At 35.0% G+C, this 25,943-nt stretch overlaps 1 protein-coding gene across 11 annotated transcripts in view; it reads right to left on the bottom strand.

Moving 5' to 3' along the window:
- The window catches only part of Pka-R2 (cAMP-dependent protein kinase type II regulatory subunit), a 204,867-nt gene that overhangs the window by 25,729 nt on the left and 153,195 nt on the right, over positions 1-25,943 (bottom strand). For 10 of the 11 annotated variants that reach the window (XM_017611297.1, XM_017611290.1, XM_017611274.1 and 7 more), the window contains 2 exons: positions 1,737-1,918; positions 58-158 (listed from right to left, as the gene is read on the bottom strand). In XM_017611297.1, the coding sequence (XP_017466786.1) occupies positions 58-158; positions 1,737-1,918 (283 nt within the window). Of the gene's footprint in view, positions 1-57; positions 159-1,736; positions 1,919-8,123; positions 8,880-15,783; positions 15,947-25,943 lie in introns of those variants that run through there. The other variant, XM_017611346.1, reaches the window with a different exon arrangement.

Here is a 25,943-nt window from a genome sequence, read left to right as displayed (position 1 = left end):
AAATACATATAAAAATGCTTTATGTAAAATAAACGGAAATTGAATTGAGATACTCACGACTCAATAACATAAAAATTATCACCATCATCACCCTGGCGTATGATGTATTCGTCTGGTTGCACTCGTTTTTCGAACATGGCGTCCAATACTTGATTCATCTGCAAATGAAATAAAACAATTGAATGGCAATGTATGTTTTTTCAAAATAAAATGAAATATGTCAATAAGTGTATTTGACTTTAGCACAAACAACGCCAGCTGGCAGTGCAAGTGATTATCATTTTATAGTGCGAAATGATGTACAAATGTTGGAGTAAAGCAAAAAAAGAAACAATTAAAATTTTATAGAATGCAGAAATGGAATTCATGGATTTTGCGCAAAATGCAGCATGTGTGGAAAAATTATTTATTTTTGAGTCAATAAGAATTTTTTTTTTTTTTCATTTAGAAAGAAATAGCAGCAGCAGATGTGCCACTCGCGTTGTGTGCGTTTATTTTGTTCGTCTGCATACAGATGGTATTTGTGCTTTGAGCAATAATTGCACGTTCCATATACATATGTAAGAAGGGGTTAATTTTATGCCTACTACAAAAAAAATTTTGAGTTTTATTTATACGAATACAAAAAATTGAAAACTATATTTAGCAAACTTTTTTCCCAGAAAATTTTATTGTAGGGAAAATGCAAAATTAAAATGGTTTGCATGCATTTGAATTGCTATGTAGGTTTACTTTTGCATTTTACTATCGATGCGCCCTACCTACCTGGTATCGTATTTACACATTTTTATATTTATTTTTAGTTTGTTTGTGTTTTATATTTGCACTGCAACGCTGCTTGGATTTGGAAAATAATAAATACAATTTACTTGCAGCAGCAGGCTCCGCTCAGCAAATACGAAAATGTAGGTAGCGTGCAATTTACTATAAAAGGCACGTTAAGCAGAATGGTAAGTATTGGCCTATTTAAAAATGAATCCGAACGAAATACGGAAAAGTATTTCTTTTGATTACAAAACTGTGCTATTTTTTTTTTCTAATTTACTGCCAACTGTAGGAAAAAATATTAGAAAAATTTTATGCAAAAATAATATCGGCAAAATCAATAGTTGCATTGAATTGAATTTGCTTGAAATGGCTTGGATTGAACAGGCTCAAAGAAAATGCCGTTTACTATCCTTGCTTTAGAAGATGGGAACAAGGCATCAGTGAATGAAGGGGTCGAAGCTTGACGGAAGAGTTGGTGATTGTTGGGTCTTTCATAGAGAGCTTTCTTTCATTTTTAAATTTAGGTTTCCAGATCATCGTGGTGTACACTGATAGCCGCGCGTAGCAATCAGGGCATTGAACTCTTTTTCAGTGGCGTTTGATAATTTCCTAGTCAGACTTAAATGCAAACCAGATCATAGTGACATTGCAGGAAATTTCGATGAGGATGAGTTCGATAGGATATTCTATGTACACCGTTCTGTGCACATTCCTTCCCATCCTCTTCTAAGCTTCATATCCTATCTTTCTCCACCACAGTTAGCAATATTCTAGGAAACATTATTACCCTTTCTCCCACTTGGCTTCATCTGAACGAGCACGAAGAGTTAAAGGCAACGTTTCAAGAGTCCTCAAGAACGGAAAAAGCTTTAATTTCGAATTCATTTGTTACCAACCCGCTTCCTATCTTGGTGGAGAGGTAGAAAAAGAAAGGAAAAAACCGCAAAGTACAATAGTTGCGAACTCACCTGTTCATCATCTAGCGAACGGAATAACAATACATTTTTCACCGATTCGGTTAGACGAGCACGCTGCTCGTCTGATTTAGGATAGACCTTGCGTTCGGCCTCGTCATCATCGGCATCATTTTCTGGATCATAGGCTTCGGCAAAGACGGATTTGCGGCGCGAGGTGAAGCGTCGAACAGGCTCTGAAATGTAAAAAAAGAAAAAAGAAAGAGTTAAAATTGCGGAATATTATACAAATAAAATTATAATATTAAAGCTGAGGAAAAAATTCTATTCTAAAAAATATAAATAAAATAAATAAATAACTTAATACTCCGAAACGACATACACTGCCGGAACAAAGTATTGGCACAGCAAATCTTTTAAAATATATGCAACAATTTTCATTCTAATATTTTTCCGCTATTTTCTTATAAAAATATAGTTCATTCAACAAGAAAAAACATAAAAATATAATTCCTAAACTTTGTGCAAAACTTGCGAAAATTTATCACATTTTCATGAAAATGTTTAACTTTTAATCAGATTTTTTAGAATTTTTTTGGAGTATGCAGATTTATAGCCCAATCAATTTCATTACAATAAAGTGCAAGTTTTCAGCAGATAAGAACTACCGTTGATTTTGGGAAGTTTTTTTTTCACGCAGTCTCTCTATGCAAACATTTTTTTTCGAAAATACTTTATATGCAAAAACCTTCAACAAAAAAAATTATCAAAAATCAACGCGATTTTTGACTAACTCCGAACTTGCATTTTTTACTAGAATTTAATGGGCTGCAAAACTGCATACTCAAACAATTCTAAAATGTCTGATTAAAAAGTTGAAAATTCTGATGAAAATTTGCTGAATTTTCGCGAGTTTTGCACAAAGTTTAGGAATTTTGTTTTTATTTTTTTGTTGTTGTTAAATGAACCAATTTTTTTTATACAAAATTGGTGGAAAAATATTACAATAAAATTGTTGCATATATTGTGAAAAATTTGCTGTGCCAATACTTTGTTTCGACAGTGTACATAATTATGCAGAAAATTTTCGGCCATTTACTGTCGGCATAGCGGGCGCTGGAAAAAACCCCGAATTGCAAAGGTGCAAGGTCCTTCTGACCGGATGCGAACCGTGGGCGGTCAAGGCAGCTACTGCAGCTGGCTAAGCGCCATCTCTCGATTCTTACAGGTGTACTGACCGGACATTGTCCTATAGGAACCCACGAGGTGCGACTCAGGATCGTCACGGATCCCTACTTCTGCAGCTGTCTGGAAGACGAGGTGGAATCATCTCAGCACTTCCTCCTCAACTGTCCGGCATTCGGCATTCGCTAGATTAAGGTTTTAGCATCTCGGTGCGCATATCTTCAACACTCCCGAGGATCTCTCTGGAGTGGACATCAGCTGTCTGCGGAACATTGTTGTGAGCACCCAGTTAGTTTTACCATTCTAAGAGTTTGTGTAATATGGTATCACAATGGACAATTAAATGTCTAAGTGAGTTCCCTTCGTGGGTCTGCTACCATAACCTAACCTAACCTATCCTAGGCGAGCTTTTATTCAAAAAACATGAATCTTACATTTTTGAGTTCCACATTGCTAGTTCAGTATGGTATGTTATAGCCTTCCTATTAAAAATGTCAAGATTTTTCGCTCTTTTACGTACAGTGGTGGAAGAAATAAATAATCTTTTTATTTCGACCCGTTTTGGCTATACATATTTCTTTTGTTTATTCGATATTTAATATATTTTTTATAAAAGTCTAGCCCATTTACAACAATCAACATATAAATCCACATTACAAATTTTGTACAAAAGTTTAAAAAAATCAACAAATTTTACCAAAATCTAACTTTTTATTTAGAAATTTTATAAAAGCGTTAAGGTTGCAATTTTATAGCTTATTAAATTTTAGAAGACAAATTTCAAACTTTATAGAAATTGAAAACGCAGCAAATCGCGTTGATTTTTTAAATTTTTATCGAGAACACTGATTCCCTTTAATACGAAATATTGCATTAATCCATACTGTAAAGCTGAAAAATATAACTTTTTATTTATTATATGCTATTAAATATACATACATACATATGGGCTTGTAAATGGCGCTTGTTGCCAGTCAAAGTTAATTAAGCGCAGACTAACGAAGTTACGCATACGCCATGTCGGACCGGCGAACATAGAATCATATCTGTCTTGCAATTAATAACGAATATAAGCAACAATTTGCAAACTCGGTCAAAACAAAATTAAATAAAATGATTTGCACATTTTATGTGAAAAAATATGTCAGTCATCTTCACGGGTAATTTGCGGCAGCATAAATCATTTTCGCAAGGAGTTCTTTAAAATGAAACCGAAGACAGCAGGCGCCATTGGCTGAAATAATGGATAGCAAGGCTAAAGTGTAGACTAAAATTTCTTCATTAAAATTCTCCAGACATACATATGTATGTATGTATGTATGCTTATATGTTATTTAGCCTAAGATGGATGATTTGTCGAAAGTAGTATATACTATGCTGTGCATATGACATGATTCGACGAATTCTCCAAGCGCCAGGGCATGAAGTTTTATATCTCATTCAATTTCAGTACAAAAAGTGAACGTTTGAAGTCCATAAAAATTCGCGTTGATTTTTGTGATTTTTTTTTAGTTGGAGATGTTTCGCATTTTCATCCACACAAAATACTAATGTTCTAAAATATTCGTATTTTTATATCGAGAAAATGCACAACTTCGAATTTGCACCTTATTATATTCAAATTGAATTGGCTATGAAAATGCATGCCCAAAACTTTTCTAAAAAATATGATTAAAAAATTTAAAATTGTGATCGCAAATTTTTGAAACTGGTTTAATTTCAAATTAATTGGTAAATTTTACGTGGTCAAATTACTTGATTTGTTTATGAATTACGAATGAGCTGTAAATTATGATAATGTGAAAATGCTTTATAAAATACTTTTTCTGTTCAAAATTTTAAAATCGCAATAATGGAAACCCCGAAAAATACGCAGTTTGAAAAAAAGCATGTTAATTTTTTCTTTGTGTAAACAATTTAACCTTATCCGACAAGTGCACAAGTGTACAGTGACGGTCACAAATAGATGAATGGTGTTTAGTTTTTAATACTTACAATATTTCAAGCTAAAATTGTTTCGATATGTTTATATAAAAATATGGTGCATGCTTTAACAAAGACTATATAAATCACACTTTCAAACTTTATACAGAATTTAGGAAAATTCCAAAATTTTTTTATCTAAATTTGGAGCTTTATAACCAGAATTTTTAGACATTTTTTTGGGTATGCAGTTGACAAGCTTATACAATTTTAGTAGAGTAAGTGCAAGCTTTGTGCGTCTAAAAAGTCGCATTGATTTTAAATAAGAGCCGCTCGAAATTATTTAACTTTTATGTTTGCTGCCATTTTAAAAAACCAATTCCATTTTTTCCATAAGCTTTGTGCACTTCAATCTTTTCCACCTAAACCAAAAATTTTTACTTTACAAGCCGTTTTTGCTTTTCATCACTATTTTTGCACTGGCCAGTGCAAAAGTAAATACCAGCATATACATACGCTTAGCATATATATTTATAAACATACATAGAAATTATATTTTAACTTAACTTGGTTGAGTTGAAAAGCTTTGTGATTTGAATTTGATTTGAAATACCAAGCAAGCATACAGATTATAAATGTTATTTATACTATATGAATATGTACAACTTATACATATATTTTTAACCTCAACAGCTGAATTGAGTCAATATTTCAATTGGTATGCTTGCAAATATTTACAGCAAATAAGCAGGAATTCAATAAAATGTAAGTTATGTTCACATATTTGCATGTACATACATACATGAATTTAAACCACTTTAACATACTGAATATTGTGTATGCATGAGAAATCGCTTAAGTGTACGCACTGATATATGGGTCTAGGTAATTCGGAGCTTAAGAATGGTCGTCGAAGCTATTCCTGGAACGGCAACACTTTACAGTATCATACATTTCCTTTTCCTTAGTCATTATTAAATTTTTCATGCGCATACATTCTGCCGTTTACCCGACGACGATAATTTGCCCATCATTTCCATTGCACTGCATCAAACTGCAAATAAGCCAAAGAATGCTTCCAAATGCTTACCGTCACAGCAGTAGCAGCGCTGTAAACCTCTGCTACGTTAATAATTTTGTTTGGAGTGACTCTCGATTGCATCTCCTTGCATTGGCCACCACCGTAGCAGCGGCGGCAATAAATCCTTAGACACATCAAAACGCAATCAATTTGTGTATATCAATTAAGAATGCACTTTGGCATTTAATTGCCGCAATCATGTTGGAATTTACGAGTTGCTTGTAGTTATGAGCAAGAGACGAATGGGCGACACTTGAGGCGGGAGAACTTTACGAATGAGGCCCTGCCAGTGACATAATGTATGGAGTATTTGCTGGACCAGCGGACGAACTGCGCTGCAATTGAATGGCAAATTTATTAGGGAAAATTTTCGTTTGTAGCACCTGAAACTCAGCTCTGTAAAAAAAGAGATGTGTGTGAATTCCACGTGCGACTGATGTAAAACTTCTTCCTCCTATTATCCGTATAGCTCCCCATAAATCGTAAAAATAATAATTTCCAGCAGCAACTTACGCCTCTATGCGGGTAACTCTTTGAGGATTGCCTAGACGGACTTCGTCTTGTGCTCATACACCACTTCTTAGCCCACCTTGGCGTTAAAGTCTCCTAGCACGATTTTAAAATCGTGGCAGAGACAGTGCTTTTAGGCTCTCCAGGTGCTTATAGAAACGCCTACAAGAGTAAACTGATGTGGAATTAAGCCCTCAAGCGGATCGTGACAATTCGTTCACTGATGGTAGGTAATCTGGAGATAAGGTGTTCTAATCTCCGCAAATCCGCCGCCAATCCGCCGCATTTCCTGTGTTATTTTAGTAGTTGGATAGAGGCACCTGACTTTTTGAGAATCTGGACATTTCAAATGCACATCCGTTAATCGCAGTACTATTTCAGTTTGCGAGGCTCGTCAGCGGTGACGGGTATTCATCCGAGGCTCTTCAAGTCTAATCACATTTGCTTCACAGTGTTTTTACATGTCGAATCCCAAGACCAGCGCTCAATTGATTGGTGGGGTTTCTCTATATATAGGCAGCCGTTGGCTCCAAGATATATGCCCATTTGCAGCCGCATCTATGGTAAAGAGACGCTGACTTTAGTGAGACCTCCCGCGCTTCCGAGCTTCCTCTCTTTCGGCCATGATTCAGGGCTCCGCCCGGGTTGGTTACCGTATCTGCCACACACGTTGGCCAGAGTGCGCAAACGGAGATGCAAGAGTCAGGATTATGTATGGTCGTAAAACTGTAACAGTATGTTCAAAAGAAATGCTATACTCCATTGCTAAGGAGGAAAGAAAAAAATTCGAAAAAAAGAAAACCATATCTGTGTTAGAGCAAGATTCCCAGACCAGGAGAAAGATTAAGAGCAGGGACTCAACGCTTTACTGAGGATTCAACTGGTTGGGTTAATGGAATCTGCGCTCGCCGACCAGTGATCTGCTGGACATGTAGAATATGTCCTTTGATTAGAGAAAGCCAATAATGCGGAGAAGTAGAGATCCAGAGCCTACTAAGTGAAGCAGAGTTACAATTTCAAATCCTGGTGTTCAGGACGATGAACCCTGCACATCAAAGCAGTTGCCCTGCATAGGCATCACGGCGGCATGCAAGGTACCCCTTAAATGTGTCAAACACCCAGAGGTTGTACTCAGCGTCAAACGATCATGACGCCATGAGAGACAAGAAATCGGCTTTTTGGTGTGATAGGTGAGGTGAGCTCAACCCATTTTAAGATGCACAGAGCAATGATATTTCCAAAACCTTTGCCTATATTACCTGCGTACCTCCTGAGGATGTCTTATCGGAGGACCACCTAATGAAGCGTCTAGCCACTTTCTCTGTGGGCGAGAGGTCGGATGAGAGTATTGCGGCGCAGGATGTAAAGTTATTTCTCAATTTCTTAAAAATCACCCCGCTGAATAGGAAGACGGGGGGACGATAAGCCATACTCAACTCTGAGACGGCCCTAGAGGCAGTGGCATAAGCATCTTACTGGGCTAACAGCACCAGAGCCTATGCTGCAACTCGTCGGAGCGAAAGCAGGGGCAAATCAAACGCACGCAGTTGCGGAGACATGAACCTTTCGGGGTGAGATCCAACGTCGTTATATCGAATATTTAATTCTGAATACTCGTAAAAGTAAGCCTGAGCGAGTACTAAAAGATGCTACATATTATTGACACAATCACAATGAGAAATAAAAGTAAAATAAAAAAATAATAAAGAATTTTTTTGTTTTTGTGCTGAGTGTAAGCTTACCAACAAGCAAACTGGCTGTAGATACTTGAGAAGCCATTTCCGTAAGAATGCTGCTGATAATGATGGAAGGCGAAAGTGGCTACAATGAATAGCGACGGCGCGAAACACTAATTCGCACGAGCAGAAGCGTTCGAGCGTAAAGTAAATAGCTACGATGCCGCACGAACAGCAGCAAGCAGCAGTGTGTGGCACAGAGGGCAGGCAGAAACCACCAGCCGGGCGGGCGGGCGTGCCAGAAGCAATTAAGCGTTTACACACGAATGCCTGCAGCCAAAGAGCGAAGTGTACAGCAGTAGCGAATGCATAGAAGATAAGCTGCAGCTGCTACGTGCATTTGCAACGGCCAGCCAGCCTAGTGCGCTATGCGTGGCTATGGTAATGCTAACGAACGACGACGGCAACGACGACAACGACGACAACGACGCCGGCACCAGCGTGGGTGTTTGGTGGCTGTTGTGAAAGCACGACAATTCGAAGAAATGTTGCAACGCACTTGTGCGCTTAAAGCACGCCCGCGTACGCAAATAAGTAGGCGAGATGCGCGTTGAATGTATGTATTTATGTATGTTAGTTTTCATGTTTGCTTATTTGCGAGCATGCACACGCGTCTACTTGAGTGGCTTCTTAATTAAATCTGTTGCAAACGCTTCAGAGATTGACAGCCTACATATGTTAGTGTTGGTTCTTTAGTGTTGTTGTTTTTTGCACTTAATTCTATTATTTAGCTGTGAAAGTCTGTTGTTAATACACACGGAACTACAAATTTCTTCTTTATAGGGATATTCAGGCGTAATTGCAGCGATGCAAAATGTGAAATTGCAAAGTTTTTCTCAACAACCACACAAACGAAAATATGGCATCAGTTTATTGCATTTCACTTTATAGTAATTATAAGCAAAGGCAATTAATTGACTGCTGCGAGATTTCCGGCTGTGTTGTTGTTGCTAAATGTTTGCAATTTCACAACATTGCATCCGTGCAATTGCATTTCGCATTAACGCCTGAATACCGCTTATGTTTAGTTTGCTTTATTTTAAATAGTTATTATTAACGCTGCTACTGGCTGAGATCCAAGTTGCATTAATGCAAAGTATCAGCCTCTTTCATTTCTAAAGTAACTAAGTTCCAATTCGGCATTTGTAAGTGATTACGCACTGATGGACTTTTCCATCAGTTATATGTAGTTCAGTTTGCATTAATGCAACTTGGAACACAGCCACTGTTACATTGGCTGTTGTTGCTGTTATTGTTTTTGTTGCAATTAAAGGAATTATGCTGTTGCTTGCTTGTTTTATAGTTGTAGAGCTTGTAAATAGCTCATTTGCGGCGTAGTTGGCATTGCTGTTGTTGGCATTATTAACGCACGCGCGCACTCAAATTGACACACGCACGCACACACACACACAGTACAAACACTTCCACATTATGACGAGAAGCAGATAGATAATAAACAACATTAAACAGTTCAAAGCAACCAAAAATAGCACCAGCTCCGGATTTGCAGCAGAGCATTTCCAGGACCTGCCTGCAGGACACGGATGCTCACATATATCTATATACTTACATATATATTTCTACCAGCAGTGCGGCCGAAAAAAATGTAAGTAAAAAAATATGCAAAACATGAAACTAAAGGAACAAGTAAAACTGAACACACTTATGTTTGCATGCATGTATGTATGTACATACATGAGGGTGCATCATTCTGCATTCAAAAAATAATCGGCGCTGTTCTTCCATCGGAATTATAAAATTTATTATATTTTCAAAACTTCTGCCAAAATACTTCGGAAAAATATTAACATTTATGTATGTGAGCTGTACAGGTTTGAAAATACCTACAAAAATCGAGTTTTTACACTGAGGGAAATAATGCATAGTAAAAATGAGTATTTTATATTTGATTATCGTTTCAAAATGTTCGTATTTAATAATAGTATTTTCGTACCAAAATTTAGCACACACGTATTCGAAAAATCCGATAATCGATCCGAAAAAGGAAAAAAAGTAGATGAAGTGCGGATTTTTTTCCCTTTACCGATTTCATTTTCGGTTACTTTGACGAGTATGGAACTCTTAAGAAAACGGTCAAGAAAAAAATTGTTATTATTTCGTGTGTGTGTGTCCAAGGAATTTTGACATCTGATACTTCACATCCTGTTGCCTCACTCTACCCTCAAGAAATAATGGAACGGGCATATATTTCTGTTGCAAACATGGGCTGCCTTGTTTTCTTTTTTCATAAAAAACTTTAGAAAACCGTAGTAGAAAGTGTAACAAATTTCTTAAGAACTACGTATTGCCTTAAGGAAATTTGACACAAGAAAATTTCTTAGACATTTCTTGTACGTCATTTGATATGGAGTTTTTGCTTTTCTTGAGAGCTGCATACTGGCCTCAAAGTATGCGGCAGAAACGTACGTATAGACAAGTTACGAAAATTGTTTGTGAAACGGATATTTTTTTGGCGGTTTTTTCTAAAATTTGATCTTTCTTGCTTGAATCTTTCGTTTAATATGCTTTCCTTCTGCACTTCACAGATACTTTTTCATGGTTAAAAAAAAATGAAATTAAGGAAGCGCCTCACGGAATTCGAACTCGGCACCTTCTGGAAGCTAACAAATAGCGGCACACTTCTCTGCACGCTCAGCCACTGCCGACTACGCACGCATGCTTTCAAATGTTTAGCTTGTGCAAATACAATACATATATTGTTTTCAAATAACATCATCTTTTTTCGAACAATTTCCCGATAAGAAAATGAATGAAAATTGTAGTCGTTTTTTAGTCGTTTCTGGATACGGAAAATTGTACTAGACTGCACTGTCGGCAAAATTTACATATTTACATTTCTCTTCCGGCTGGGACATGTTTATCCGTACAAATCGCGTGTTGTGGTGTTGATGGAAACTCATAATTTGAAAGCACATTTATATGTCTGACGGTAGCTGAGTGCGCAAAGATGCTTGCCACAATTTGTTGATATCCAGAGGGGGCCTGGGTTCGAGTTCCATTGCTGCGGGCAACATGCAAATTAAATTTTTTTTTTTTGGGTTTTATCTTGATTATTTACTTCGCGGACGCTTTTTCAGAACGAATGCAGTCATTTAAATATGCGCTTAGTTGAATTGAATATTTACCAATATACAGTACTTTCGTTGACGTTTATAGTAAGATCAATTACGTTTCTATTTGATTTTAATATTTTTTACCCTCAGTGTATACATAAAATTAGTTTTTAGCAATATTTTTTCAAAAAAACCCTCTCAGCTGATAGAAGACTTTAAGCTTAAAAGGTTTGCATAATTTTTTTTTTTTAAATTGTATTAAAGTAGATTTTTTGAGATATTTTTAAATTGGTTCAGCTCGCGTAAATCTTAATGTTTTCTCCAATATTTGTGCGTAAGTCTTAAGATATAATAAATTTGATGATTCCGGTGAAAAAAGCCCAAATTTTTTTGGTGAGGCACCCTAATGTACATTCATATGGATGCACATACTACATACATATTTCAAAGCGTAAAGAATAAAAATATGCAAGTAAATCCTTTTTTTCGAATTCAAAAGCGCCGCGATGTGAAAACTGCGCGCAACTACACCTGCCGGCTACAGCGCACAGTGTAACGTAACCATGAAAATTGTGTAAATTTGAGCACCACTACTATGCATGCACACCAAATGTTCGCCAAAACCTTGATTGCTTGAAAGTAAAAACTTGATACAAATTCTTGGCGATTGAAATACATACATACATACATTTTTGGCGACCTTAAAACTGGACATACATTTTTGGTAATTTTAAAAGTGGACTTATTTACATTGTTAGGCTTAAGCAATTTGAACATACATCTTTAGCCATTAAAAAAGCGGACATAAATTTTGATCAGTAAAAAGTTGGATATAAAATTTGGGTAATTTAAAAATGCAAATAAATTCATTGATTAACTATCTACGTCAAAACTTGAATTGAATGCTTGGACATACATTTTCGCTTAAAAATTGGATTTTAAATTTTCGTAATCTAAAAACTGGGCATAAATTTTGATCAATAAAAACAGGACATCATTTTTTTGTATAATTTATGGTATGTACTTGAAAAACTGGCCTTAATATTTTGGTAATTTAAAGATGTTACAAAGTTTTCTCGTCATTCAAAAATAATACATACAATTTAGTAATTTGAAGAAAGAATATATATTTTTTAAAATGGCCATAAAATTTCGGTTATTCCAAAATGAGACATCAGTTTCTTGGTGATTGAAAAACTTTATGGTAATTAAAAAAACTGGACATAATATTTTGGCAACCTAAAAACTAGACATGAATTTTAGTCAATTACAAACTATCCACATGAAATTGAATTTGTGTCCTATTTTTGATCGCTTTCCAACACTATGCAGCAAGGACGCTTTCATAAAAATGAAAACAACGCATTTCTTAATCTTCTGTTTGTGCACTTGTACTGGTTACTACATTTTTATATACATACATACATACAAGGATGTGCGGCCAGTCACAGAAGGCGACCGAAGTCAAGACGTGCGAAGACATAATCTGTACATACCTTTGTATGTATGTATGTATGTACATAAGGGTGTGTATGCATAAAGAAAGCTTCGCATAATCCTTTTGCATTTTTCAGACACGTTTCAGTAAACAAAGACGCGCTTTTAAGCATCAAATGAGGTGACAAATAACCAATAAGAATGCACCAAGCGTAAAGATTGAGGACAGATAAGCTCCGTTGAAAAGGCGTTAAATTAGTTAAAGATAGACAAAACAGCGAAGATAAGGTTGCATAGTTGCAGCTGCAGTATTGACAAAGCGCATAAGCAAAGCGAAATAAATCGAAATAAACAGTAAGTACTCAGATTTTTTTTTTAGTAGAAAAAATGCAATGTCTTAGTTTCTCGCAGCATGTATGTATGTATGTATAGCACTGCATATTTCTAGCTAGATGGAGTAAATGCCATACCATACGTACGCTCTGGTGAAATTCAAATTTTTTTTAACTTTCTGAATACGTACCTTCGCTAAGAATGCACGTAGTTTTTTTTTAGCATTGGGTGAAATAAAGAATTTGCTAAACATTTTGCCACTTAAGGAAAAAATTTAATTTCAGAATACTTTTATTTCTTTATGGAAAATTGGGCTTACACAAATTATAAGGGAAACAAAAACGGCCAACAGCAGGTCCCCAAGGTCTCTAATTGCTTACAAGTTGTGGAAAAGGCAGAAGTGCTACAAAAATGAAATTAAAATTGGCGGGGGCGTTCATATAGTTTCACACCGGAGCCGCTACATATTTTTTGTGTTTCGAGTTCTTCTATACACATACATACATACATTGATATTTAGATTTGTGAGTAAATGTATACCGAAATGAATACATATTTCTAAGCTGGCGGGAAGTTTTGTTTGTATTTTTGTGTATTCTTAACTAACATTAGGCAAACAAAAATAAAAATAAAAAATAAGGTGAAAATAAAATTAGGATAGAAAGCGTAGGTGTGTGGTTTGGTACCTTCAAAGCAGCAATTTCTAATTGCGTATACGCCACGGCAGGCCAGAGTGTGCGAACGCGCAAGGACATACAAATTATTATAAAGAAAAGGCGAATATGTACAAATATTTATGTACATATGTATGTATGTATGAATGTATGTCTTTATATGTACGAAGGAAAATAATTTAATCTTTTAAAATCTAATCCTATGCTACTTCAAACTTTCGCTCAAAACATTATGGTTTAAAAGTTGGAAATTTACATTAAAATTTGTTGAATTAACCAACACTGTGTACAAAATTTCAAATTGCAACTTTTATGGCTTTTGTAAGATAAAAAAAAAATTTCAAATGCAATTTATTACGAAAAAATGGCAAATATTGCAAAAAATCAACATGTGATCAATTATGCAAGTTACTGTAAATAGGTTATTTTTTACTAAAAAAGGAGGCTCCATTAACTGTTTGTGGAGGTAAAAATTTTCATGAAAGTTCATTCCAAAGACGAATGCACAACACTAACTCAACGGCGGAAGAGGGAACGGTTTACAACTTCTCTTGTTCCTACAAGGGCGAAGTACCTAGCACCGGTAACGATTTAGCTCAGCATCATAAATCGCTCCGAGTATGCACATTACCACGATCCGGCAATTGGGTCTACGCAACCGGAACGACACAGATTTATATTTGGCTAAAGACTGTCACTCCAAAAACTCTTTGTGGAGAATTTGTATGCTGTTACAATAACAACAACAAATAAGTTTGTATTTTATAATCAAAACCAAAACAATTTGGCAAAGGCTCGGGTTTGACCAGGAAATGTAAACTAGTTTTTGCTTTCTTTTTCGTTGAAGTGAAAAACAAAAAGAGGGAAAATTTCCAGACCTGTTTTTGAGCGGAAAATAACGCAAATTTTGCAGAACAATTTTTTTTAAGACGTTCATAAATAGCAAAGCTGAGATGTAATTATAGTTTTGGACACAAAAGTTCGTAAAAAAATCTAAAATGTTAATGAAAAGTAAATCATGAAAAATTTTGAAAAGTCCCAAATAAATTTATATTTCGCGGTTTAACAGAATTAAGATGTTGATACCGGCCGAGTCGCCAGGCATTGCCCTGCCAAAATACTTAAGTAAAATTTAAACATTTTCCCGTCGCCATACATTATAACGATAATACGAAAGTTAAAAATTCTTGAAATCGGTCCAATCTTTTATGAATTTCTTTGGAGCAACCATCGAAGAAGGTACTTAAAAATGAAAATGAATGAATTGAAAGTGATTAGAAAGGCGAACAATAATATTGTAGATGAAAAGGGAGTATCGCTTACCAGAAATATGTATGCGGATTACAAATTGAGGGCATGCCAAATTAAAACACAAGATAATAAATAAAAAATAAAATTGTATTTTGTGGGTAGGCCAAGCAAGCATTCGTATGAATTTAAGGCGCCGCCGCGTTCTGTTGCCCTCATTAACCCACTCACGTGTTGCTTACATTTTTGGGTTAATTAAACGTATTTAGCATTGAATTAATTTAATGGCTCTGCGTCGCCAACTTCAAGTGACCAAAAATTGCGGCACAGAACAAAGCCAATCGCAAAAAAAAAAAAGAAAACACAAACAAAAAGCGAAAAATTGCCAACAGCAATGACACCCACGATGACAGCGAGTTGTTGAACACATTTGCCAAAAAAAAAACAACGATGTTGCAAATTTAACAAATTCACTACATAGCCGCCAATTAGAAACAAGCGGCACAATTTTTTCGCACTTAACACATATTAGGCGCGTACTTTCAGAGCTTTTAAAACGCGCTTCAACGGGGTCAACAAAGTGCCTGATAACGCTGTTCAAAAACACTTTCGGCGTACACCAGTTTGCACAGACGCCTTGAAGTATGCAAAACGTTTTTTTTTCGCTTTCTTTTTTCTTTCGGGTTCCGGCTTAATATTCACTTTTGCTTATCATTTACATACGCGCAACGTGTACTAACAAGCGCGCCACTTTGACTAGCGTATCTGTGTATCTAGTATGTTGTATCTATGTTAAATGCAAATTGCGTACAGCGTAGCTTGACAGTATAATCCAAAAGTGACGCGTAGAGCTTTCGCAAAGTTTCGATAATTAAGCAACAAAAGCCGCGAGAACAATACCGTTGAACAATTAATTAACAACACGTCCTTCGCTGCTAATACCGTTGTTAACAGATAACAAAAACAACATCAATTACACTCTAAGAATACACTCTCAAATACACTCAATGGGAATTTGAATTTCAAAAATGTTTCCAAAGCTGAACTGTCAGCGACACTGGACGTCGAACGACTGCAGGCGGCTTGGGTCGGGCTGTGATATCTGTGTGTAGCATAAATATGTATGTTTATTTGCATAAATTTGTATATGTATATGTATGTATGTATTTGTGTAGGTGCGCTTGTGATTGTATATGGGCTAGGCGCACAGCCATTGAAGTAGAATGTAAAAATTTGCAGAGAGGAAGCCAAGTGACAGTCGGATGTACTATGTACATACATAGTAGAGAGCCGTTTAACAAAACGCCGTTCAATAGATTTGTGGTGGATTAAGACCACAGAATCCAACAAGTTGGAGAGTCATTCACATCAATATACATACATACATACATACATTGAAGCGAAGGGATATGCGCGCAGTATGTCAGAGACTCACATACACTCTCGTAAAAATTATCTGATAAAGGGTGCTTGGTTTTGTACAAGTTCTGAATACGTACAATAATCGCTACGTTTAGTTTATATAAAACTATACGTTTTTTTTTTCGAAAGCATTATATGTATTTATCGTCAGAGATGACTTAGAAGACTGCATCACAAACCTTTTACCGAGTGCGCTGAATATATGTAGTCGTCAACTAGCGCAATTAAAACTGATTAATCTTAGCTCTAGGATGAGCGATTACTTGGGAAGCGGTCCTACTGTGCATCACGAGGCGCATTAGCCATGGTCCTTAGGATTATCAGTAGAAGTAAACCGTTGAAAAAAAAACGCAGTATAGTTATATTTTTTGTGAAGCGGACGTGATTAATTCTAAATAAAATTTTTATCAGAATTATTTTCTAAGTCTTCACCTTTGTAAATTTTTATGATCAGACAATGTTAAACTTTTATGGAATTTTGGTTTGGGCGCCGCTTTTCAGTGGCGAAACATGGGAAATGCCATTGGCGGAGTATTGGCAAGTGCTGGGAAAATCATCTGCTTCCTTAAACCCGCAATTATCCGCAACAACCGTTCTTACACCACTAGGATAAGACGACAATTGGTACGAGTGGGCTAACTAAAGCTTGTTTACATTGAAAGCACATTACTCTGGGGATGGATAGTTCGAGAAGTTTACGAAAATTTCGCCAATTTAACTCATTTTCTATCATTTTCTGGGCTTTTGGCTACTTTTTTCTTTCTTATAATACATATATGCATGCGGGTTAATCCAAAAATTTACTTCTGTATTTTTAAAAATAGTTTAGTATGAATAAAATTACATTTTTATTTAAAAAAAAAAATTCTCAAATGTTATTGAGATAAAGAAATAGTTTAACTATACAAAGGAAAGAACGTCTAGCGAGACTCATATCCATCGTACAGTTCCATAAGTAAAGTAACTCTTCTTCTTACCGTTTTTTCTGGCAGGCTGTAGGTGTGTTTTTGGCAGGCTGTAGGTGTGTTTTTGGTTATTGTATTGGTGTTTTTGGTTCAGTGTGTTAGTGTATTTTGAATAAATTGTAATAGAAATAAATGAAATTGTAATAGAAATGAAAGAAATTGTAAAAGATAAGAGCACATGCCAAAAAACAGGTGATCTCAGCTGTAGGCATATTTTGGCAATCAGCTGATAGTGTTTTTACTTATGAAACTGTACGATGCTCATATCGGAGGGAAACACAGAGCATAGAAGCTAGTACACTCATTGACTCCCAGGGTTATGAATCATGAGCTGCGCTTTAGCTTCCTGGATCAGAATTTTCTGAGGTGTACCTTCAAACGCATCTTCATGTAATTTCCTCAAATAAAACTAAATGGAATATAAAATAACTAGTTCCCCCGAAAGATAGCTAAATTTTGTATACTGGTGGCTCCAAAGGCGAGCATTATGTTCGGGCCAGATTCTGCGGTAATGGTGGAAGTTAACTATGCCTTTCAGGTTGAATGAAGTTCATGTCTCAGGCAGCCTGGCCTCTCCCGTCTCTTGCGCGTCCGAAGTAGGAAAAACAATTTTCAAAAGGCGAATGGGACATCCAGTACGTGATCGAAATCCTTGTTACAGCTGCCTGTATTGCTGCCGCTTATTTTATTGTGATTTATTTTATTTTGATTTAGAATTATCAAACTAAAACATAAAAACAAACAAAAACCAAAGGCAGCACTAACTATGAATGCGCTGGAATCGCTGATAGCATTTATCCCGAATTCGTGACGGGAGATTTTTTCACGACGGAAGTTCACTCCGAATCTGTCATAGGCCTGTGTATCTATAGTTTTTTTTAGGAAGTTTGCAGCTCATTCAAACTTCACTCTGTAACACCCTGTGTGGAAATATAACACGCACATCAATCAATGCTAGAAACAATGGAGTCAACACGTACGAGTGGTTATAGAAGACTAGGTGACAAAGCGGCTGTGTAAAGGTGCAGCCCGCGCCCAGCCCAGGCCTACTTCCATCTGCTTCAAATCAATAGTTATTGAATTGTGTAGGCGCGTGAGTGAGCTATGCCACACAGAGACAACAGCTCAGTCAAATAAATCGCATTAAAGTGCTGCTGTTAATAGCCAACAAGAGACTACCACATAGACACAAAAGTTCCTGGCAAGCAGCTCTTCTAGTCACACATGAAGTATGTTTATATGAACAACACATGCCTGGCATTTGAATGAAATGCGAGAGTTGCGCGGAGAACAAAAACAAAATCGAAGCCACACACTCGAACGGCAGAGTCTGTGAATAAGGCCCTGTCTCCACAGGAAAACACTGATGTCGTGAAAACTATGTCACAAAATATATTTCCAATGGAGACCGCCTATTTCTCATGTGCTGCAATATATGTCAGCGCTTATTGCTTGACATCTATTGCAGGCAATTCGATAGTTTGACAGCCATATTTTCATTTGAAAGAAAGCGTGCTGGTGGTAACATCGATGAAATTTTTATATTAAATTAAAATAAAAGTCTGTTCCTTATTGGATTATTTATTATTACGTTTTAGGAAATTATTCAGCAAGTTTTTTAAAGATTTAAATGTTTTTAAACACCGAAATTGAGAGAATGTTGTCTGGTGGCGTCATGCGGCAAATGCTTATTTCAAGACATCAAAGTGCCCACACACAAAAACTTGCAATCACATTGCTCGTCAAAATGACAGTTGGTAGGCCATCGATGTTTGCCTGTGGAGTTCTGCGGTAAGAGAGGCCTCACAATGGCTCGAATTATAATGAACACAAAGTTGATATCGTACAAAGAAACTACCCTGCAGTAAATTGCATTAGTTTAGGACTAACGCAGAACTAGCTCTTTAAGAGGCGGGACTGGTTCTCGATATATCCCAACGCAATGCTTTCAACTGTCTCTTTTTACATGGCGATGTCCTACGAAGTGGAAATTTCCCCCCTCTGCAGAACTTTCGAACTAGTTCTAAACTGGTTCCATTTTGGACAGTTCTGGACAGTAAGTTTTTCTATGAGAACAAATTTTAAAACTCGATTGTTAGATTATTTTTCTATTCTAAACTGGTTCCATTTTAGACAGATCTGCGACAATAAGTTTTTTATTAAAAAAAATTCTGATTATCCGATTTTTTGATATTTTTTCGTTTTTTCTGTTTTACAGATTGCATTCTATTAAATTTTTATTTATTTTGTTTATATTATTTGATCACTTTCTCTTTAATTTTTAAGCGGCACTCAACAATTTAAATTTCTTAAATCTGAAAATCACAATTGCCTCCACCGCGATTTGAACTCGTGACCAACGATATTAGAGTCGGAGGTCTTCCCTCTGAGCTATTTTCGTATTGTACGAGAAGTGGGAATTTGTGCATTTACTTCTCAACAGAGCGCAACTAACACACCGAGAGTTTCAAGTGTCCCTCTCTGCAGCCGTTTTGCACTAGTTCAGAGATGGTTCTGAAATGTGTAGGGCGGAACTAGCGCTTTAAGAGACTGTCTCTAAATTTTACTGCAGGGTACATATATGCATAGAAAATAGAGAACATCCTGATGAAGAAGCTTAATCGAATATGAGCAGCGGAAGGAAGAGTTAGGGGAACATGAGCTCACATGGATGGGTACCGAGCTTCACTCAATACCACTTTGCTCTTTCTTCTCCAATGAATTTATCTAATACTGGTTCGGTCTTTGTAAATTGAGGCTTTATTAATAGCAGGTGGCGGCCAAATGCACAGTTCACTATGTATGTGTGTGTGTGTGAGTGTGTAAATATTGTATATGCCAATGTATGCACCTAGTTTGAGTATTTATAAACCTTTTTAATCCCACTCAACTAATCATCTGTTTGTAGCATCGCGTAGTAAAGCAACTATAATTACATAGAAAATATAATAAACGATATTACTTTTGTGTGCATACAAAGGACAGTAACAGTAACAGTAACAGTTTTACCAAATATGCGTTTCGTCCACTATGTCTATATATAAGGCCTTTTTAATAAATTCGAGTACTGCTTCGCCTTTAAAAGAATAAATTCTATTCAATATTTCTTCGTTCGTAATTTCTATATCTCTGTGGATGTTAAGTAAAGCTTAACCATTTCTGTGTTCATATGAAATATCTAGTAGCTTATGTCGTATGCTGCGATTGCCGCATTATACTAAAGCCAACCTCCCGACATAAGCTACTGAAGCTGAAATATTAGCATAGAATTTAATTATGAAATATAGAAAATTATATGATAGTTGAAAATTCAAATTACGTTTGGTCGATGGTGGAAATTTAAAAGTAGCATGCGGTGCCCACGGATTTTCAAAGAGTTCATAATTATCGTTATCCGTTTTTTTTTATGGCGAGAAAAATTTTACACATTACATTAAGCAGAACCTGCAAGAACGTTAATATGTAATATCGGTCGCAGGGAATTTAAATCCTGATTTTCGGGACGCAGAGAGCTGTGAAATCACATCAATCGGCATTTTGAAAACAATGGTTGTCAAAATTTTTAAAAACTTAGAGAAGCGACCATTTTTGGGCCTTAATCAAATTACGGCCAATCGTTAGTATTCATACATGCTAGTCAAATTAAAGAGTTGCCACCAGTTTGAAAAATTATAAGAAATTATAATTTGAATTAGGAATATTTTCTAAATAGCAAAAACTAAAAATATTGAAATTAAAGGAAAATGAATGAATTAAAATATTGCTACCAAATAAACATTAAAAAATTTTAAAAGGAAGCAAGAATTTACAACATATTATCAAATACCTGGCGTACTAAATAATGCTGCGCCTTCAAAATTTATTATTATAAAATAGATTTCTTAAAAATACGAATTTCGTAGGATTCTTTATTCCCAGCAGCGCAATGGCGTCGAAAATCAAATAAAAATTTCAAAATAAAAATCAGCTTTGCTTTCGGCTGCGAAACGCTTTCGAAAAAGCACCCTTAGGGTAAACAAAAATTTCAGCCCGAATATTACCCCCGTTTCCCACTAAGAATTCAGCGTCACTGTTATGAATGGATAGCACACATGGATATTATCAAATTAAAAATCTTAAAAAAAAGGAATGCCACAAAACGGTTTTAATATTAGTGCAAAAATTGCTTACAAGCAACGATGAAAAATAAGCAAATATAAAAAAAAAATCTCTAACAAATTTTTTGAAATTATCGATTCAGCTTATGTTTCAAATCACAACAACACCTGTCATCATCAACATCGCCAACCACAATCGCCGCAGTTGAAGGCGAGCGAGTAATTAATAGTTTTTTAATGAGCCAACTCGTTCGCATTAAGTCAGCCCCTTAAGAGGAGCACAACAACCAACCAACCTCCACAATGTTGACAGCTGCTGTCACAAAGTAAATTAACAACAATAATGATAACAGCAACAACAACGAAATCAAGAGCTGCACAAACAACAGCTGTGACGTCGTTGCAATGGGCAAATTAATCTCAGCAAAAATTATGGTGAAACTCATACTATTCGTTTGGAATCGGCCACAGAGGGAAGTGGCCCAAAGACGGGAGACAAAGCGGGTCAAAAGTTTGTGTGAAGCGCTTTTGACCAAGTTCGATCGAGCGTAAAGACAACAGTAGCAACAACAGCAACAATTTAAGTAGTTATAAATACTGTATAAAGGATACTAAAAATAAAAGAAAAATAACACAAATAGCAACAACATGCTTGGGAGTAAATAAAAGCAACTTGACACGTAATAAGCTATGTCTACATACTTATGTATGTATGTACATACATATACTTATTTTGAACGAAAGCCATCATAAATGCCACTTGACTCGGTGGTAAACACAATTTTTTAATTTGTCAACAAAAACAAGAAAAAGAAAATATTATTAAATAAAATCAATGAGTAACGGAAGCGAAAAAAACAAAAAAAAATAACGAAATAACGCAAGTTCTGTTTGTTAAAGTGAAGGGGAACTAATTTTGTACGATGTGTTTAGAAGTTCCTCTTAAGTTTAGGAAAAAATAACTAGAAGTGAGGAATGCTTTTATTAATTTAAAATAAATACTTTTGCTTGAAATTAAGCAAAGTCGTTTAAGAGATTCTAGGTCAAGTCCTCGGGCATCAGATTTTTTTTTCTTGTTTAATGAAATTCTCTTTCAATTTTTAGATTTAATTAATTTTAAAATATATATATTATATATGTAGGTACATATATGTATATTTTCTTCCGTTCTCTTATTTTTCTTTTTTTTAATTTAATTTTTACATTTTATTATTTTAAAAGGAAACACATAATTTTAATCCATTTAATGTTTAGAAACATATTTTGTTCTTTTTTAATGCTATTTTTTACATTTTCTAATATAATTTTCTTTTAATTTTTTGATGTCATTGTTTTAAAAAGAAAACATTTTTTTTGTTTTATTTTAAAGAGAAATACTTTTTTTATTTCATTTAACTTTTAAGAACTATTTTTATTTTATTTTTCGTTTTATTTTTTTTTCCTTTTTTAAATTAAATATTTTAATTTTAGATTTTATTTTCTTTAAAAAGAAACATTTGTAATAATTATTTAATTTTTAGGAACTTATTTTTTTTTTTTTTTGCTTTTTTACATATACATATGTATATTTTCAGAAACATTGAATTTTTATATCTTTCATATTTTGCTTATTTTAATTGAATTTTTAAACTTTATTATTTTAAAAGGAAAAATAGTTTTTTTTTTTTTAAATTCATTTAATGTTTAGAAGCATATTTTGTTCTTTTTTAGTGCTATTATTTTATATCTTCTCATATAATTTTCTTTTGATTTTTAGATTTCATTGTTTTAAAAACAAACCAATTTTTTTATTTACTGTCTACACTGTTGTTATACCCAGTGATTTAGTATTGTGTAAGACCATGGGAACCACTCGCAATGATTATTCAAGAATCGTTCACGAATGTGAGTTGAGGCTGTCATCCTGTGCAAAATGGAAAGAGCTTGAGCTTGTATGGTTACCGGGACATAGAGGTGTTAAATGCAACGAATTGGCTGATGAATGCGGTCTTTCGGAATATTCCTCAGGTCCACCGGCGACCTCATGGAAGGAGTTTCTTGTGAATAAATGGTCGCTTGGTGAGCATCAAAATAATCGTACTTGTTATCCATTTTAATAAAGTTTAACCAAATAAAATACTATCGCAATAAACAAGGACCAAAATATTTTGTATGCAAACACTAACATCATTGCCATTCGTCCGAAGTTGGACAGACATATACATACATATGTAAATGCTGTAATACATTACGCCCATCTACAAAAGTACGCACATACACATTTGTATGTATGTAGCCCAATTTGCTTGAAGAACTCATAACTCATAATTAAACATTTTTGAGAATTACGTAAGCATAAATAGTCGTCAGCCTTCTGTATTGAATTTTAAAATTGTATCAGTCGTAAAATTGTTTAGTTATTATTTATTTTGTTAAGTGCGGAAATACTAACCAAAACCTTTAAAGTAATTTTTTAAAAATATTGATTTTTCCAGATATGACATTCTTCCAACAAATAAGCGATATGTATTTATGTACGTATGTATGTTAGCATTTTGGTATGTAAGTAAATATGTGGAATTAAAACCAAATTAAGGGAGACAAACCGTAATGCCGCATTTCCGTGCGAAGGCCATGACATTCACAGTATTCCGGAATGGAAAGGCGAAAAGACAATAGAAGTTTTTGCCCAAGTACGAACAATCTATGCATATATAAAGTTTGTAGAAATATGCAAAAATTTAACAGTTTTTGTGCATTAAGAATGAGAAAGTATAATGTTAAGTGGACCCTAGTTTTCAGTTCGCCATAATTCAAGAACAAAATTTGTCGATATATTTGCTCACAATTTTAGTCAGGCATTGTATTGAAAAACACCAAATGGCGAAATGGCATGAGGAAACAGAGTAAACGAGTTTTATTTTTAATATATAGGTTTTTTAATGCCAAAATTTATCGTAAAAATTGTGTGTCATTTAATGGCCAGTGAAAATCCGGCATTAGTCTCCATTGAAAGCGAAAAAAAGTCCAACTCTAATGGTGGATTTCCGCTAGGCATTAAACGGCAAAAATAACAAATGACAAAGTTGGGCATTAAAAAAAATATTCGTGTCACGTTAAAAAAATTGGCATTAAGTTCATTTCCACATGGTATTTTTTTTAAATGGCATATATTTTTTGTCATTTCAATGCCTAGTGGAAATTCGGTATAACAACACGCAAGTTAACTAAACGTTTTGCCTTAATTGAATGACAAAAATACATATGTAGTTATCTTTTAATAACGTGCAACGGCTAGATAAAAATCTCAAATGACCTTCGTTCAATTAAACGCTTAAAAGTGAAAACTGGACATAAAATCTTGGCAAATAAAAGCTGATCATCCCTTTCTGAGATTTAAAAACTGGACATACATTGTTGGTGAATCAAGACACAGATATTGTCTATCTAATAGCTGGTCATAATGTTTTCTTATTTTAAAAACTTGGCAAAAATTTTGGTTATTTAAAATTTTATACATTTTAAATTTACATATGTAAAAACTGAATATACATACATTTTTGGAAAAACAAAAATTGGACATAATTTTTTTTTTTAACTTAACATAAGTACATACTTGGTGAATCAAGAACTGACCATATTTTGATAATTTACAGACTGGACAAAATTTTTGCTGAAAAACAAAGGCTAGACAAACATTTTGGTTATTCCTGAAATTGGACATAATTTTTTGGTTATGTAAAAACTCTACATAAATTTTAGGCAAATCAAAAATTATACCGACGTTTGTGGCGGCTTAAAACCTGCTCAATAGTATTTTGCAAAAAACTGGTAACATTTTTTTGATATTTCGAAACTGGTAAAATTTTTTGGTGGTTTGTACGGGTTCAAAACCTGTGGCACGGACTTTGTTTTTTATTTGTTTCATTATTTTTTTATTCTATTTATAGTTTCGTAAAGCGACATGCGACACATTACTTTCGCATGACATCGCTGTGGAGAAATTCTTGCATCTTTTCGTGCTTAGGTTAGAGGGGCTATCCATTACCTTTTGCATTCCTATAGATTACGTTTTCCCACTGGGGACTTGTTTGCACGCACACAGTAACATCAATTGCACGCACACTACAAAAAAGCTCTGCCGAAGCTGCCCACCTCTGTTTTATATCCAAGTGAACAATTATGGTGTAGTTTACGATTCGGTCTTAACTCGCTTCAGTAATGCCTGGGAGTCACATGTGGTATAAAAATTACAATACCAATATTGTAGTTAGCCGTTGCAACTAGGGATGCTGCGAATGTGGAATTTTAGACATCCGCGGATGCGAATGCGGATGCGAATATCTATTTAACAGCTAACATTTGCGGATGCGGATTCGAATGCGGATGGAATTGGCGAGATCGTTGTTTAAGCAGCGCTTACAAGCCAAACCAGATACATATGCTAGCTGGCTCTAAAGCTTTTTAAAAAGAATTCTTCGTTCTCATTCCTTTGGCTGTTTCAGAATTTGGGGAATCTGTAACTGCATCAGCGTTTTTCGATTTTAGTTTTTGTAATTCATTTTTAATACTTTCTTCTGCGGCCGGTTTGAAAAAT

Source organism: Rhagoletis zephyria, unplaced genomic scaffold (genome assembly GCF_001687245.7).
Source record: "Rhagoletis zephyria isolate East Lansing unplaced genomic scaffold, Rhagoletis_zephyria_1.1 Rzeph_scaffold_00013, whole genome shotgun sequence".
Taxonomy (NCBI): Eukaryota; Metazoa; Arthropoda; class Insecta; order Diptera; family Tephritidae; genus Rhagoletis; species Rhagoletis zephyria.
The sequence above is the reverse complement of the archived record's forward strand: the minus strand, read 5'-3'. Positions and strand labels throughout refer to the sequence as shown.